We start from the raw sequence: 17003 nt of genomic DNA on the forward strand, positions 1-17003 counted from the left end.
AACTGATTAAACTTACAGGCAGAAACTGAATCTGCCTCCTTAAGCAACTAAAGACCATCTCAGTGATTGCTTACTCAGAGATACTTGCTGCCAAAGTCTTTTCATCCTCGGATGGACAATTAAATTAAGTTTTTGCGAGTACTCAAACTTGTATCCACTGCAGTCCCAGTTACAGAAAGTACATTTTGTGCAGAACACTATGAAGACAAAGAGATGTAATGGGAAAAATTGTGTAATTGAAATTCAATTCAAACCTGTGTCAATAAAGTGTTTATTGCTTATTTTTAAAAACAACACTAAAATGTACTTTAAAACATCATAAAACATTATAGCTTCTCAGAGAGGAGAGATTTTTTGCGCCTGATTGATGGATTAAATTCTAGGTCAAAGCTTCAAAATGCTGCTATTGATCTGATTTTATTGCTAGTGGATGACATAAATGATAAATTGGACCTCAACCTCTATAAGTCTTTCATACCTCCAATTATCAGCGTGTCTTTCAGGTATTGATGTTGTGTAATTAAAATCTGACTGCATGTGGTGTACAGATGATCCTTCACACAGGGGAAGACTTCAGTCCCAACTGAATATGATGAATTCTAAGAATAGTTTAATCAGATGGTGTGAGCTCAATGCAACCTTTATGACAGCACTGAAATTATTGTAAAATTGTTTTGTTTGCAATACGATGATTAATTCCTTTTAAAGAAATAATCTGACATGTGGAAGTGAGCTCTTATTTGTTTTTTATTTTGTTGTTGTTGTTGTTTTTAAAGAGTTAGGTGAAGAATGATACGGCTCTCTTGTCTGCCCAATACATTAAACCTAAACAACCAGCAGCAAGTTAGCTTAGCTTAGCAAAAAGACTCATTGAGGGAATCTACATTCTCTAACAATGACAACATCAGCATCTATCAATGATTAACATATGGTTGCCTGTTTGCTTAAATCACATGCAAAACCTAAAGTGTAAAAAGTTGTGGTTTTGAGGGGTCATGTGCCAGACTGTCTCCTTGAGTTTGACCAGTACTGTTTATTAAATGTGATTTTACAGTTGAAAAACTCAGTCTTTCTCCAACTTCGACATTGCACTTTCATCTCCTCATTTGGGTGGGGATAAAACAAAATCAGTTCCAATGCACATCAGTTTACAGCTTATTTTATGCCCTTTTCAAAATGCATCTTGCCACTAATTACAGACCACAGCTTCTCTCAAAAACTGCACACACGCCCACACACACACACTTAACGTGAACAAAACTATTGCTGCAGGGTGCTGCAGAAATCAACGTCCCTCCCCTCGATTTTATGACTCGCGTACACAGATTAGTGAGAGAGCGGGCAAGAGAGAGAGAGTGAGGGAGTGAAGGATGTAGCAGAGTGGTGATGCACTGGTACCCAGTCCTGTGCAGAGCCTGAATAACATGCTGAGGATTAATCATTCAGTGTGCCTTCATGAGCACACAGGCCGCTCAGTGTGCAAACGATGCAAAGAGAAAAACTACACCTATCTGGCTGAGAACAGACACAATGGAAGATGCTTTTGCTGAACCAAAACCCAAAGTGGAAAGAAGAAGTTTCAAAAATTGATTAATTTCTTTCTTTCTGAGTAAAGGTAAGTGAGATCTGTGAAGAGCAAAAAAAAAAAGAAATGTCTTCCTCTCCTGGTATCAAGCCCCGGGAGCATGTGGACATGATGTACATCTCCATTGAGACAGCCATCGCGCTGGCTTCTGTGCTGGGGAATGTACTGGTGGTGCTGGTGGTGTGCGTGAACCGGGCTCTCCGCAACACCACCTTCTGCTTCATCGTGTCTCTGGCTGTGGCTGACATCGCAGTGGGAGTCTTGGTCATTCCTCTGGCTATCATCATCAGTCTGGGATTTAACACTCAGTTCTACACCTGCCTCTTCCTCTCCTGCCTGCTGCTGATCATCACACAGAGCTCCATTCTTTCCTTGCTGGCTATAGCCATCGACAGATATCTGCGGGTCAAGATTCCCACCAGGTGAGGAACAAGGTGTAAAACCAGTTGTTACACTTTCTGTTAAAAAGTGTCATTTGGTTATCTTGGAATTTACACATAAACTATTAAAAAAAAAAAAAAACATGTGTCGGTTTAGATTACATTAGATGATGAAAGTTGTGGTAAAAATGTCCAGAAAAAATGACTTCTCAGAAAAGTAAATAATGCTCTGCTTACAGGAAGAGCAATAAAATATTCATAACTGAGAGCAATAGGAAATGGGTATCAGTGTCATCCTGGACTGGTCGTGATTGCCTCTTCCAGTCCATTGCAGCTTTCTTCTTAAAAATATACTGAGATCTAAACTAGTCCCACCCTCAAATACACTGTTGACATAATGCTTTATATATTCGTCAGCTTATTTATACGTATTTGTGTCTGTCACATAACGAATTTATTTGCTACCGCACTGTATGGCATTTAGCTCATGGTCTCTCATTTATCTTATCTACTATTTTAAACAAACTCAAGTAGCTTTTATTTTTACTGAATCCTGAAACAAACATAAAAAAATGAACTTCATCCTTAAATAACAAAACCTTTTAATTTTCTGATAATGCCATTAAGAACAAATGGTTATGGCAGATGCACTAATAATATCTCATATTTTATTGTCTTTAGCCTCAGAGAGTTAAATGTGTGCTTTTAACTTCAGAGAATTTGTGAACAGTCGGAGGCTCTCAGTGATGTCTGACACACAGTGGTACCATATATCGTTGCTTGATTTAATGCAAATCAATGGGCTAAACATCAAAAGCTTTTAAGCAAATTGAAATGCTCCTGTCTGCCTAAATAACTGACATAAGCACAGTTTGTTAAGAGATTTGGCAGTCGTCTGCACTTCTCATTGTTTATCAGTTGGATGCAAATGTCAAAAGCTGGCACCTGAGAGAAATAACAAAGATGGGCATTTGTTCCAAGAAATATTATTACATTAGTAACCATGTGTGCATTTAGGTGATTGGAAAACCTGTCATTTCTCTTTCAATCAGGTACAGCACCATCGTGACCCAGGGGAGGGCATACGTGGCAGTTTGTCTGTGCTGGATCCTCTCATTCCTCACTGGATTGGTACCAATGATTGGTTGGAACAACCGCGATGCTCAAGGAAACCTCAGCAGTTCCAGCGAGATCGTCTGCGAGTTCACCACTGTCATGAGGATGGACTACATGGTGTACTTTAATTTCTTCGGCTGGGTGGTGGTACCACTGACCATAATGATCATTCTGTACGGGGAGATCTTCAGGGTTATCCGGCGGCAGCTTAACCGCCGTGCCGAGGCCACATGTGATGGAGACAGGTATTATCGGAAGGAGCTGAAGCTGGCCAAGTCACTGGCCTTGGTGGTCTTCCTCTTTCTGGTGTGTTGGCTGCCAATACATATCATGAACTGCATCAACTTCTTTTGCCCAAAGTGTTACGTACCTAAGTTTGCTATGTATGTTGGGATTTTCATGTCCCATGTGAACTCAGCCCTCAACCCCATGGTGTATGCGTTCAGGATAAAGCGATTTCGTGTCACACTGATCCAAATCACTCGCCGCTGCATGTTATGTAAACCTGCAGAGCCAACCCCATGCCCCACCAGCACACCAGGCCTGACCGAGAAAGTGGATGTAAACCTGTAAAAGGACTGCAGTATTTCTTTGTTCATAGTTTCCATTGGGAGTACATCAGTCATGAACATGGGATTCCATGTGATGTGGAACTGATATGGAATATCAACTCATTATAAGACACAGCGAAGTCCTTCACTGAGTCATGGGACATATCGATTTCTGACACATTCACATTTTTTTAAGTCATCTTTTAAAAAATGAGCCTGCAATTAGGGGAACAAATATTATCCCCATCTGCCTGCTTGATTTTGTTTTCACTCAATGCTTCCCTAATTGATTCACGTTGAATTCTAATGTACATGTCAACATAATAAGTGTTACAACAAACATTTCATGCTCAAAAAGATTGTTGGTAAGAACACAAAAATAAACATGAATAGTTTCTTCAAGTTTTCCTGTGATCTGACAGTGAAGAAGTATATCAGTTCATATGCCGAGAAACTTGCTCATCGGTGTCAAAACAACAGGAAGCCTCAGTCAGAACCAAAGATAGAAGAAGCATTGGTTAAAAAATTATTTCTCAAGTTGAGTATGCAAAACACCCAAGGATCCGCTGATACCAGTAATGTCTTGTTTCTTTAACATACATCAGAACTATGTTTTATGTTGGAGTTGACTAATTTGGAGGATAGCAAACATTAAGAAGAAGATTTACAGCACAAGTTTGTGTTTTTGTTGAGCTGAATCTCTGATAGATCCGTAACCACTGCTCCTGCTGGTGCCAGTACCAAAAGCTGCTCCTGGTCCTGGAAATGAAGCAACTGTGTGTACGGATGGAACCACAACAGTAATCAGTTACATGTGCTGACATCCTGTCCAGAACCTCATCATACCTCCAGGAATGTAACCCTCCTGTCTAAAAGGAAATCTGCACACAGTGGCATTTTTTTTATTACAGATGAAGCAGAGAAATTTCATCAACACCTGCATTAAAGCAGTTCCATATTTTTTTTAGATGCTCTGAACCTTCTCCTGTTAGGAGAATTGTGAACTCAATGCTCTGACTTCCTGGAGTCTGTACAACCGGTACAAACATAATAATTGCCTATGATGAAAAATCCTGAAATGCACACTCACTACCACCATCACCGCATGGTGCACGACAGCAGAAACAACTCCCTCATGTGACACAATGTGATATGTTTGGGGAGGGGGAAATGTTTTAATGCTTAAAATACCTACTTTTTAATCCTAATTTCTGCCTTTATGTATTATAGTCTAAAAAATATTGTGCAAAATTGTGCATTAACATATTCAAACAATCTTTTTTTTTTTTTTTTTTAGAAATGTCAAGTATAAATTTAATGAAAAACTCAACCTTCAAGTTGTTCTTAGTGTGTTAGCAGGTTGCCACTGATGATGTGGGTTTTGAAGAAATTTGGTCATAAACCATAATATTGGGCAAAGGAGAATGTTCACCTGCTGGTCATGCTACAAGAAAAGTCAGAGATCACCAAAGTAAATAAAATTCATACTCAGGACACAATCCGTGCTTCATGCCAGTTCATCACACAGTTGCTGAGATATTTAAATTTAGACCAAATTGATGAACTAACCAAAAAAATGTGATTAGATTTAGTGGAATGATTAATTAGTAAACACTCACATTGGAGGTTTGAGGATACGATACACAGAGAAGTGAAAAGGCCCTGCTTGGAATGTAAATGAACAATGAAGTCACCAAATGAGGCAAAACTCTGGCAACATCACAAGCAATTCAGCCATCCGTCGTTATCACAGTGTGCAGGAACCTCTTCAGCTAATTCAGTTAGTTTAAGCCATATTTCAAAAGCTGTGGCAGAACGGTGAAAAGGCTCTGCAGCATTTGAGTAAATTACCCACAGAGCATTATGCTGAAGTGATTTATTCAGCTTGAAAGCTAAAGCTTATGCTAAAGCTGCACCAGTTCTGCTTTGTCATCGGTTTGACTTCTGTCTGATTTCAGTCATACAACATCTACTCGCAGTATTTAATACTATAAAAAAATGTCTAATCAGATTTAGAATATGCACCTTTAAATGCTTAAAAGCACCAGGTTTTGTGTTAATACTTACAGTGAGCTCCACAAAGACATTTATTTAACTCAGATTTATGAACATGTAAAACCTTCACCCTCTATCTCTGTCTCTGTCTGTCCCTCAGTCACAAACACATCGATACGTATATTACCATCTGTCACCTTCATCCTCGCTGAGGGATTTGAAACTGCTGAGTGTGGCCTAATCCACAGCCCTCATCCTATTGAGGTCTGCACCACACAACCAACTTGGCATTTACTGCCTTTGCACAACACACTCCTGTGGCCTAACAAATGTTGAAGGGGCATTCACGTGGTGCCAGTGTGAGAGTCTCAATTTTGTGTGTGACTTTGTCTCATCTGAGAGACTAATCTTCGTCAAGGTAAGGCTCTTCGTATTCATTTTAGGAAAAAGCTTCTTGAGGCATCTCAGAAACGTCTTCACTACTTTACTCTTCAGATCTAATATCTTGTTTCTGTTGGTGTCTCAGACTGCAGACGCTTAATTTGCTGCAACACATTACTATAAAATGGCTGAAGCTGATGGAGCAGAGGGCAGCCGAGACCTGGAGGCTCCAGAGGATGACGAGCTGGATGACGAACATAGAGCTTTGCTGCACTTCAGCAAACACAGTGAAGCTCGGCGTGCGCTGCCATGGGAGCAGTGGACCTCCAGAGAAAAGGCAAACTATTACTTAGACCGCATCTTCCTTGGGTTTTTGTTCATTTTTCTCCTCGTGTTGATGGGAGAATGTAGCTATAAAATGTGGTACGTGACAAACGTGAAGAAGATTGTAGAGTTCATGTCGGACTCAGTGGTCTTTTTGCTCGACTGGCTCTTCAAACAGGAGAGACAGGAGGAGCTGGCCGAATTGTAGGTTGTCAAAGAGGGTGATCTCATTGTTGAATCATCGCTGTTTTGGGGGTTTTCTATAACATTTAAAGCACACTTGGTATTACAACTGCTCAGTAAATAATCCATTTATAGCTACAGCTTAGCTAGAGAAAATTACATCACAATTTCAGAACTCTATTTCTGATTGTGACTCGATGAAATAAATATTGTATGCAATGAACTGTCTCAGTGTATTGTTCTAAAGTAGCACACCACACACTGCTGTTGTTGCATAATATATATTTTTAAAGATGTGTAGCATCTGGCTGTTGTCTTTTATTTTCCCCAACAAAGTAATTAACTCACTATTTATTTTTTTATTCTACTTGTGGTACATGGAGGGCAGCTGCTGCAGTGCATTAAAAAGGCAAATCTAAAGCCATTTAAGTGTTAGTTTAAGGGAAGACATGACAACTTTTTGATCTTTTAACCAAACACTGTACAGTTATAACTTACTTGATCAGTTTCATTATATGCTACTTTAAATTTCTCCTCCATTTAAATGTGATACATTATACTTTTCCCATTACATTTGCTTTATATCTAAAGTAATCAATTATACACATATATTCATAATCTCATTATAAGTCATAAATTGGTAAATATAGATAAACTTACTCAAATATTAAATTGAGCACTGGTTTGACGAGTTCCAGTGTTTGAAAGCTGTGCACAGGGAATGCATCAGAAATAATGACAATACAATAATGTGGTGATGTAGTTTAAATTTTGCTTCTTCTTCTTTTTTTTAACTTCAAGGTGTTAATACTCTTACTTTAGTAGAACATACATCTAACACTGCTGCAACAGATCAAGATATCTCTTTCTCGCTACACACACATAAAAATATTGTACTGGAAATATTATTACATACATAACTGTTGACATAAGACATATTAAACAGCCTCACAAGCTACTGTACAATTTACAAGCTGTCAGGTTACTTTGTTAAATAAACCCTTGTAAGATATATTTTTAGAGCTAAAACACACTGCAGATTAATTTAAAGTGTAGAAATGGAGGAGAAAAGGTAAGACAAAAATGTGGAAAAAAAGGGCATATACATATACATCAACTGTGACAGTGTTTATAACCTGGAAAGTATGCTGTTGCTCTACATCCAACAAAAGTATAATGAGAAAAACACTCTCAGTAATAAAAACCCTAATTTAAATAAATACAACGTTTAATATAACAGTAGAAGATGTTGACACCGGTTCCATTTAAACGCTAAATACATGAAGTGGTGGTAAATAAACTGATCAATATTATCGATGTGCAGACATGTATGGCTGACATCCAAACGAACCAATTAAATTGATGCTCTTAGTTCTTACAGCTTCCGGTACCGCCCTCCTGCCTCTTCCGGATTTTCTAGCGTGACCGACGTTTCGTGTCTCTTTAGACTTAAAAGTAAGTCTGAATTTCCACAGTTTAATACTTATTTGGTCGGTCGGTTTGACCCTCATTGTGTTTTTAATGCCAAACACAATCGACCGTTTCTTTCAATTTGCGATAGATGTGTCGTTGTTTGTTGGTGTTATGTCACTAATGGAGGACAGCTACAAACACTGGGCGCCATGCTATCTGAGTTAGCTTAGAATGAACGTGTATCACAACTTAACGTAGTTTTAACGCTGCTCCAGGGGTTGCGATACCACTCCCTAAAGGCAAAATGTAAACTCCAACAATGGCCTTATTGCTGTCGTCGTTCTGTCAGTGTTTAAGTCTAATGTCGATTTAATATGCGAATATAAGAAAAGCTAACGCTAGCTAAGCTAACGTCAAAACTGCGCCCCTCCCCAAAATAAATACTAGCTTATTACTAAACAAAACCCAGCCATTTATGGTATTCTTAAGTAAATACTGCTGTTTATGCTTGACTGTTTATTACATGCAGGTACAAGACGTTGTCGTTGTGAGATTTACTTACAAACCTACGGAGAATGCATATTAGCCGCCTCGTGGTTATTATTGGCGCTGAGGTGAAACACAAGCGAGTGGTTTTGACTAATGACAAGACTCTAACTTCTGTTCTTTACAAAGAAACAGAAAATTGTACTAATCAGGTACAAGTATACAAGATTCACACACTATTTTATTTACCATGATCGTGGCTGCCTTATACAACTTATTTAGAGCTTAAATGTGTGGATCATTAGTTGATTTTGAGAAATAGATGTATACAAATAGTCAAAAGATCAGATTTGACTATTTGCCGGTCTTTGTAGTTTTCTTTGTGATAAACAGCAGGTCTGAGAAATTAGACATAAAAGATAATAGACTGAATGTAGGCCTTACTAAATTGTAGTGAGCATTGTTTCCTGTTTTTCTGCATTTTCTAGTCCAAACCATCCATTAATATGATATTCAGCAGCACAGTTAATGTTGAAATGTTCGACTGTGTTGAGGTCTGAAATGGTGACGGTTGTCCATCATTTACGAGTAACAAGGCTGACATTCAGGTTTGTTTTGTCCAACCAAAGAGATCCAATTTGCATTGATAGGAAATAACAAGGTCACAACTTGTCAACAACTTTGATTAATAATTTTTTATCATGACCTGGAAATCATCATTTTTCCTGACATGGTGTAATTGTTCATTTCAGATGTTGGTAGAATCGGAATAATTCTTAAGAAATATGTCTTTATTTGTGGGCTGTTTTTGCTTAAGGAACATTTTTCACATAGCAAAGCCTCTAGGTTAAGACGTGATGCCTTTCTGTGCCTTTGACACTTTGGAAGAGTTGACTTGTTGCATAACTTCATACACAGATTGTTCACCTGTCATTTTCTGTCTCCTCTCCACAGAATGCGTTACGTGGCCGCTTACCTCCTTGCTGTGCTCGGTGGAAACACCAGCCCCTCTGCAAAGGACATCAAGGCCATCTTGGGCAGCGTAGGAATTGAGGCCGATGACGAACGCTTAAATAAGGTAAGACATTTAATAATGGTGTATCATGCAATTCCAAAAACTGCTGATTTATTTGTTTTCTTCCATTGCGGATGCCATGTGGTTATATCTTTTATTCTCTACAGGTCATTAGTGAGCTGAATGGCAAAGACATCAATGAAGTCATGAACTCAGGTATAAGCCCTTCAGTTTAAACAACTTTAGAGTTCAAAATGATCGACATGGATGTTGGCTAAAAATATTTCTTTCTCTTTCCACAGGCCTCTCTAAGTTAGCCTCTGTACCAGCAGGTGGCGCTGTGGCAGCGCCTGCCGCTGCTGGTGGTGGGGCTGCTGGAGCTGGGGCTGCGCCTGCTGCTGGTATGTATATATTCATTATTCTTAACTTAAATTGATAAAGAGAATTTTAAAAAATGTTTTTGTAAGATTGATTGAAGTTCTGAATGCCATTAAACCTGTCCTCAAAATAATTCCAAGTAGCATTCACTAACAAAGTAGACTGTACTGGATATCAGTGCTGCCAAACATTGTTGCTGACTGTTGTCTTTATCCTCATCACCAGCGGAAGAGAAAAAGGAAGAGAAGAAAGAGGAATCGGAGGAGTCAGACGAAGACATGGGCTTCGGACTTTTTGATTAATCTTTCTTCTTTGTGTTTAAAAAGCAATAAAAATGTAAAAGGTTTACACAAAACATATTGTCAGTGTGTCCTTTAATTGGTTTCATAAAAGTGTTACTTAATTACGATTGTACTGAAGTAATTACTGCCAAAGACAATACAGTTATGTGTTCCAGAAATAAATAGTCTGGGCCTTGATGATGAAAGCGACTTTGTTGGCTGCTATAAATAGTCAAGACTAGGCAACCTGCTGTCATTAGGCAATCCAGACCCTGCATGTGGTCAGTCTGTCGTGCTGCTGGTCAGATAATTGAAACCACATAATAGCACAGTCTTGAAGGAACAAGCAGTGAGCCAAGCGCTAAGTTAGCCACACCATTAACATTCAAAACAGGATTAGAAACTGCTGCCTCTCTACAACTGACTGTGGTTTAGTTGTCATCTAATGTACTTTATGACATAAGTTGAGGTTTTGTGCTGGTGTGAAAGGGTGGATTTCACTGGTATTGTTTGTGAGCAGTAGAGACACATACCTTTATACGAAACAGAAAAACAAAATGCAGATTTTTTTATGCAATTTTCAAGTACATTAATCTCTTCAGATTTGGTGAACAAGATTCGATTTGATGTCTACGGCCATGCAGACACGAATTAAAAAGATGTTAAATATGGCGTCATTGACAGATTGTTGTAAAAACAGGTCTGAAGCTTTAGAAGTAAAAGTGTCAAGTAGACGCTCAAACAAGAATTTATGTAATTTTCAGTGTCTACAATGGAATTTTGTCACAGTGAAATTGTTAGACAACCAAACATATTTATTTACAGTCGCTGCTGTCCGGGAAGCAGAGATTTGGTCTTGTACAAGTGTGGACATTTCAGTGTCAGCTGTCATTTGTTATTAGTTGCTAAGTGCTTTAACTGCCCTGAGCCAAACTCTGCTAACTCACACACATATGAAATGTGAGTCATTCATCAAATCAGAATTAAGCTTTTGTATTTTTTTTTCCCTCCTCAGTTTTAGTTGTGTAACTGCTTGTTTAGTCACTCAGTTTATCAATGCCGTTTAGTAATCGTCTTGAGAAATGTGTTTTGAAATTTTCCACTACCTGCCGCTTTCCACGTTTTACCTGACGTTAACTAGAGTTGCATCAACAAAATATCAAGTGTAGCTCTAAATGTTGCATGTAAAACAACACCAAAAAACTTAGAAGAAGGAAGATGAATGACTTGGCTTCAAAAATTTGCCCAACTCTAATTAGACTTCTGCGGTTGGTGTCACAAAGCAGTTAATCCCAACAAGATTAACAGGGACTACTCGTGAAGCGGTTCCTTAATCTTTTTCTCCTGTGGCCTCTGCTGTTTTCTCTGGTGAGACTGCACATGTTGCGTAGCACTGCTGTGCATACACAGAAATCCCCTGTGAGTCCATTGTTTCTGGAGGGATATTCAGGCAGTTATTTTGCATTGGAAAGATCTGCTGCTTACACTGGAACCTGTTCTACAGGTGAGAGCCTTCACTGCACACTTTAATCATGCAGCTGACAGCCTGTCACATTCTATTTCATAATTACCTGGCATCCTGTATGCTGCTGAGCATCTGTCACAGATTCTGTCAAACAAGGTCTACAATATTATCACACACAAACACATTTGTTATAAATGTAAAACCTTAGTTCTCAATGTTCATATTCATGTTTTGATTGAGTACATGAAGCATCTGATGGAATCACACCATTCACGATGTTGCAGCAGCTACTGCCACGACATGTTAACTTTGCTCTCATGAGTGCAGTAATTTTAAAATATGTGCTTTTATGCTGCAGGCTGTTGTTTCAGTGGCTCAGAAACTAGACTCCAGAGGCGTGGCTGAATCAAAGTCTTGTTAATTGCTGCAAATGTCTGTATTTCTTCGGAATGTCTCGACCATTTTGGTTTCTGACTTCTAAAAATGTAGAGACATTTACTTGTCACCTGCAGCCTGTCTATCAATCGAGTATTAGTGACCAAAAAGGGGACTTTATGTCTTAAAGCCAGATTCCTAACAAGTCCAAACCCAAGTCCAAGCCCTCCCCTCAACAAGTCCAAACAGCTTCATATCAGCCTCCAGCTGTTTGACATTTTGACACCTTCTGTTCGATTTTACTTTCTCTTCAGTAAATAAGAGAGGAAGCCTGGCTTTACTGGAATAATGTTCAATATTTACTGGCAGAGTGAGGCCCATCTGTGCAAGTCTCAGATCTGCCTTGCTTTATTTATTGCAGGGTTATGGAGCTATAAGTTAGATTAGCAAACAATAAAACAGTAACACATAGATGTTGTTTTATGACAAATATACACATTTGAATGTTAAATTAGGTGTTTTTTATTTGAGTGTATAATATGAACGCCAGCATTCATAATAACAAACATCGTCACATGTGTAAAAATTATTTAACTAAGTTTTCTAGCTTATACACATTATTGCACGGCTCTTCTGGATTCTTACAAATCAATGTACACAATTAATTTGGCGAAAAGAGCATAATATTTAAAGTGCTGCTTGTAGAACACCTACTTGTTGTGATTTTCACATATTGCTTTTCTCCATTGTGTTTTATGAGAGTGCTTACTAAGGTCTGTTTCTCTGTTGACCGTCCATGTGAAAGTCAGCTTCAGTGTCCAAACGCAGGTGCTCAAACCTACCAGACTGTTTGCTCAGTAAACATGCTGTTGCAGCAGAAGTATTCCATCACAAAATAGTAAAAATCTAATAAAAATGGCAACAATTGTGTGCCTGTATACAGCTTGTTTTAGTTAGCCCCTTGTCATTTAAAACAACATATGTATAAAGGAACTCACGATTGCAACACATCCTTAACCACGCCTGTGGTGCTGACAGTAACGCAAAGGCTTCACTTGAAGTTTTGTGCTTGCACGGCGCTGTCTCAGTCATCGCTGTCGGACCATGGGTGATCTGTGCAGGCCTGCAGGAGACAACGCAAGAGTTTTAAAACAAACCTCATATTGTGCCAGTTTTTTTTCTTCTCTCTGATATGCTGTACTGTCATTTCACAGATATACTAAAAACACAGAAATTGATTGAAGGAAAGAGCAGCTACATTTCTATTTTAAACATTTTAATCATTCTGTTTACACAGCTGTCTGATTCTTACCTGTCTGTATTTAAATCGATCCTCTAGATAACGGTTCCCCAGGCCAGTAATGTGGCCCATGTTCTGTCTGGAAAGCCCCGCTATCCTGGCTGTGAAGTCGAGTGTGAAGGCTAGTTTGACCAGCTCAGGTGCCGTTGGTAGCACGGTGGGGGGGTTGTGCGTCGGTGATGCTTCTTTCGCCAGATAATCATCGGCCAGCTTCTGGAAGGACGAGTACGTCATCCCCTGGAAGAAGTTGCTCAGGGTTGGGTTATCTTTCAACTGGAGGAAATAAGAAGATGAGGGCTGTCAGTATATAGACTTTGACTCAAGGGCGATTTTACTGCAAATATTCACTCCTAATAAAAGTACAAACAGCATCACAGTTATAAATGGGCAGTCGCAATGTCTTAAACCATGATGTGATGTCAACAATATGGCAAATAATTTACACCAGCTGTAAAAAGCTGAAAGCTTGTAGGCAGATTTATTACGGCTGCAGATGATGATTGTTTCCATTATTGATTAACTTGCCATTTATTTTCTCACTGTGTTGATTGTTTGTTCAATAAAATGTCACAAAATAATTAAAAATGCCCATCACAGTTCTCTAAAAACCCACACTGACAAATTCAAATTGATTGTTTTGTCCAACCAATTAGTTTATGATCACATATTGCAGAGTAAAGCAGCAAATCCTCACGCCAGCATCATTTATTAAATAATTAACATTCAGTCAGACACACATTTAAAGTCTATTGTCTGGGTAACAGTTGTATGAAAAGCAGAAGTTTCAACAAACAAAACATAATTCCTTATCAGTCACATGACACGCTGCGCTTTGCATAGCAGGTTTTATGACATTGCATCTTATTTTATAGGCCTCTTTCTGGCTCATGTTACACTTGTTGTTCTCACTGTCACCACAGAAACAACATTTAACACACACAAGAGGGATGTAAAGGGAAGTTGCTCTGCTGGAGAAAACTCAAAACAGCTGTTGAATAATATTGCAAAATGAAGCAATCCCTTTGCCATAACAGTAAGTCTTGCAGTTTGTACTTTTAATTGGACTTATTATCTTTATAATACTTGATATGGTTTATTGATGGGCATTTGCTTACTCCTGACTAAACTTAATTTACGATCTTATAAACCATATCAGGACCACATGCAGCACTTAATCTGCAGGTGTAACAAAGAATTTAACGCTACGGTTACATCAGCTCATATCTAATATGCAAAGCGTCAATAAATACCAACCTTATAGTCTATGGCATCCCCCTGCTGCTTTGTCAACGCAATGATTCTTTCGATCACTTCCTCTGAGACCAAAGAACACAAAGAGGAAGTGTTATTAGTGTGTTGAACATGATCGTCATCACAGGTTTTACATAACACTGCAGTTAGATGTGTACTATTTTCAAATTAACTTTCACTTTCATATGCAGTGCAGCAGTTTTTTGATTACTTTGGTTTTCTTTTACCATGCTTGACGTCAGTACTGAACTATTCTACATTGTCTATCCAACAGTTTCTCACCATCTGAAAGAGGTTTGGCTTCCTCTTTGACCTCGTGGACAATTTTTTGCAGCTCGTCCGTCACCTTCTCGTAATAAGAGTACGTCGGTTCTACGCTGATGACATCTGCAAAGTAACACTTTGGTTATTTGTGAATGGACTTGTGAGAAAACACAATGGAAACAAAGCACTTCTACAACAGTAATATGACCAAGAATCAACTCATTCTGGCTGAACTACTGTAACACTGAATCACATCACAAATAAGGTGCATTTATTCCCAGACTCACCTTCGACTCCAGTGATGTCATCAGGGACGAGTTCTTTACCAGGTTTATTTGGTTTGATCAGAGTTATATGTTTTTTTGAGAACCTCCTTCTGATGGACTTCCTTTTCATGGACTTCTTCCGTGGGGTGACAGGAGTCGCAGGCTGGCAGTCGTTGGCAGCGACAGCAGACTCGGACATCTCTGGTGGACTGTCTTCGTCCTCGTCCTCGTCTTTGTCCTTGTTGCTCTTCTGAGAGAAAAATCCAATAAAACTTTTCCACAGTGAGGGTTTCTTGGACTTTTTTTTCTTCTTTTTAGGCTTTTCCGGCTCTTCGGGACATGTCTCAGGCACATTTTTTGAAGGGTCAACCTCAGAAAAGTCACCAATTCGCCCGTCGCTTAACCCCTCGGCCAAGTGAAGGGAGGGGTCGCTGGAATGTCTCCGGTGCCTTTTCGGCATGGTCACCCATTTCTGCTTCTTCTCAGCCCTCTTATCTTTCAGCGCGCCATCATTCAGGCTGAGGCTGCGCTTGACGTACACCTCCAGCAGACGGATCGTGTCCTTGTGAGGCACAGAGATCAACTGGCCGATCTCGGGCCTTTCTTTTTCCTCTTGCATTTCCATTTGGCTCTGAAAAGAAGACAACACCAGACGTGCAATAGGTTATTCAGCTCTGGTTTCTTTGCATCAAACTTGGACCATTTCAAATCAGATATTACTGAACACACTGAACATTTTGGGAGAATGTTTGGAGCTTTAGAGCCAAATAGAAATAGTTTGCGCCACTTTTCAAGCACCAGCTTCTAAGTTGAGAAAACTCTCCGTTTTGATTTTGGTACGTGACACTGTGTTGTGCCAAAATGAATCAATTCACTGAAAAATGAGTCAGCAGATTTAACAGTCATAGTTAGTTGCATCCAAGCAAAGGTATTAAAAAAAAGGGTGCAAATAATGATTACTGTCAACTCCAATTTCAAGATTCAAGGCCTCTGTTGATCACCAACACAATTATACACAGTATAAGGTGGAGAGAAATGTATTTTGCACCTGTACCAGACTGAAACAATGACAAGAAGAAGAAGAAGAAGAAGAAGAAGAAGAAGAAGAAGAAGAAGAAGAAAACATACAAGATATACATATATATATATATATGTGGAAATTCGCAAAATAAATACATCCAAGGGTCAAATAGTACAAAACGTACTGTAAAAGAAAGCTTACATTTGAGGTCATCTGACTCCACATATGACATAACTGCTTGTCTGACAAATGTTGACACACATTTACATTTGAGAAGCTTAGATTAGTTCACTGTAGTGACTAATGGATGAACTGTCAGCTGTTAACTACACACTGGTAGAGAAAAGCTCGTCTGTTGCTCCATTTAACAATTTTAAAGTATTCATCCTGTGATCAGAAGTTCTGTTAAAGTGCAAATCTGTGGATTTTCCAAGCCGCAGTAAACGCTTCAGTCAGAGGAAGAGGAAGGAGTTTAAAAAAAAACTCGAACAAGAAGCTCAGAAAGTTGTGCTGTAGTTATTTAATGCTACAGCTGACTCACCTTCACCGCTGTAAAGCCCTTTAAATCCGCAGTAAAGACGGCTGTCGGTGGGTTTTTTGTCGGGAGACTCTCAGCAGACTGTGATCTTCATGAAGAGACGGAGCGTCTACCTGCTCGGCTCCTTCCTCTCCGCCCACACCGCCACACGTCGCCCTGCTCACCTGCTCCCGCTGTCGTCATGTCGGGAGGTAATAAAAAAAAAAAACATCAGCCCTTTTCCTGGTTTGCATGAGAGTCACAGGACGTCAGGATCGACGCTTGTTTACGGTTTCGCTCTCGGTTGTACAGTAAAAAAAAAAGGAGATACAGGCCACGACTTTACAGGAACTAAAAAGATTGTTCAGTTCCTGTCAGCTGCTGCTTTGAAAAGAAACTGTGTGAACTTCTCATGTGAGGCAATGCTGCTGCTGCTGAGGTTAGAAAACACCCATT

General features: G+C 39.2%; 4 protein-coding genes across 4 annotated transcripts in view; 2 read left to right on the forward strand and 2 right to left on the reverse strand.

The window, feature by feature from the left end:
* Positions 1-17003, reverse strand: part of LOC103356200 (adenosine receptor A1-like) — a 711380-nt gene that overhangs the window by 8765 nt on the left and 685612 nt on the right. The gene's annotated exons all lie outside the window — the stretch shown is intronic.
* On the forward strand, positions 1652-3654 carry LOC103356190 (adenosine receptor A1). The gene is made up of 2 exons (XM_008280264.1): positions 1652-2007; positions 3018-3654. Exons 1-2 carry the CDS (start codon positions 1652-1654, stop codon positions 3652-3654), a joined length of 993 nt encoding a protein of 330 aa, XP_008278486.1.
* On the forward strand, positions 7859-10162 carry rplp2 (ribosomal protein, large P2). Its single transcript, XM_008280253.1, has 5 exons — positions 7859-7970; positions 9369-9492; positions 9597-9645; positions 9732-9830; positions 10033-10162. Exons 2-5 carry the CDS (start codon positions 9370-9372, stop codon positions 10107-10109), a joined length of 348 nt encoding a protein of 115 aa, XP_008278475.1. The 5' UTR covers positions 7859-7970; position 9369; the 3' UTR covers positions 10110-10162.
* On the reverse strand, positions 12427-16869 carry LOC103356181 (uncharacterized). Its single transcript, XM_008280252.1, has 6 exons — positions 16572-16869; positions 15031-15640; positions 14762-14866; positions 14483-14544; positions 13241-13501; positions 12427-13051 (listed from the first exon to the last, which is right to left on the reverse strand). The coding sequence occupies exons 2-6, from the start codon at positions 15632-15634 to the stop codon at positions 13013-13015; spliced, it is 1071 nt and encodes a 356-aa protein (XP_008278474.1). The 5' UTR covers positions 15635-15640; positions 16572-16869; the 3' UTR covers positions 12427-13012.

Source organism: Stegastes partitus, unplaced genomic scaffold (genome assembly GCF_000690725.1).
Source record: "Stegastes partitus isolate 25-593 unplaced genomic scaffold, Stegastes_partitus-1.0.2 Scaffold5, whole genome shotgun sequence".
Lineage (NCBI taxonomy): Eukaryota > Metazoa > Chordata > Actinopteri > Pomacentridae > Stegastes > Stegastes partitus.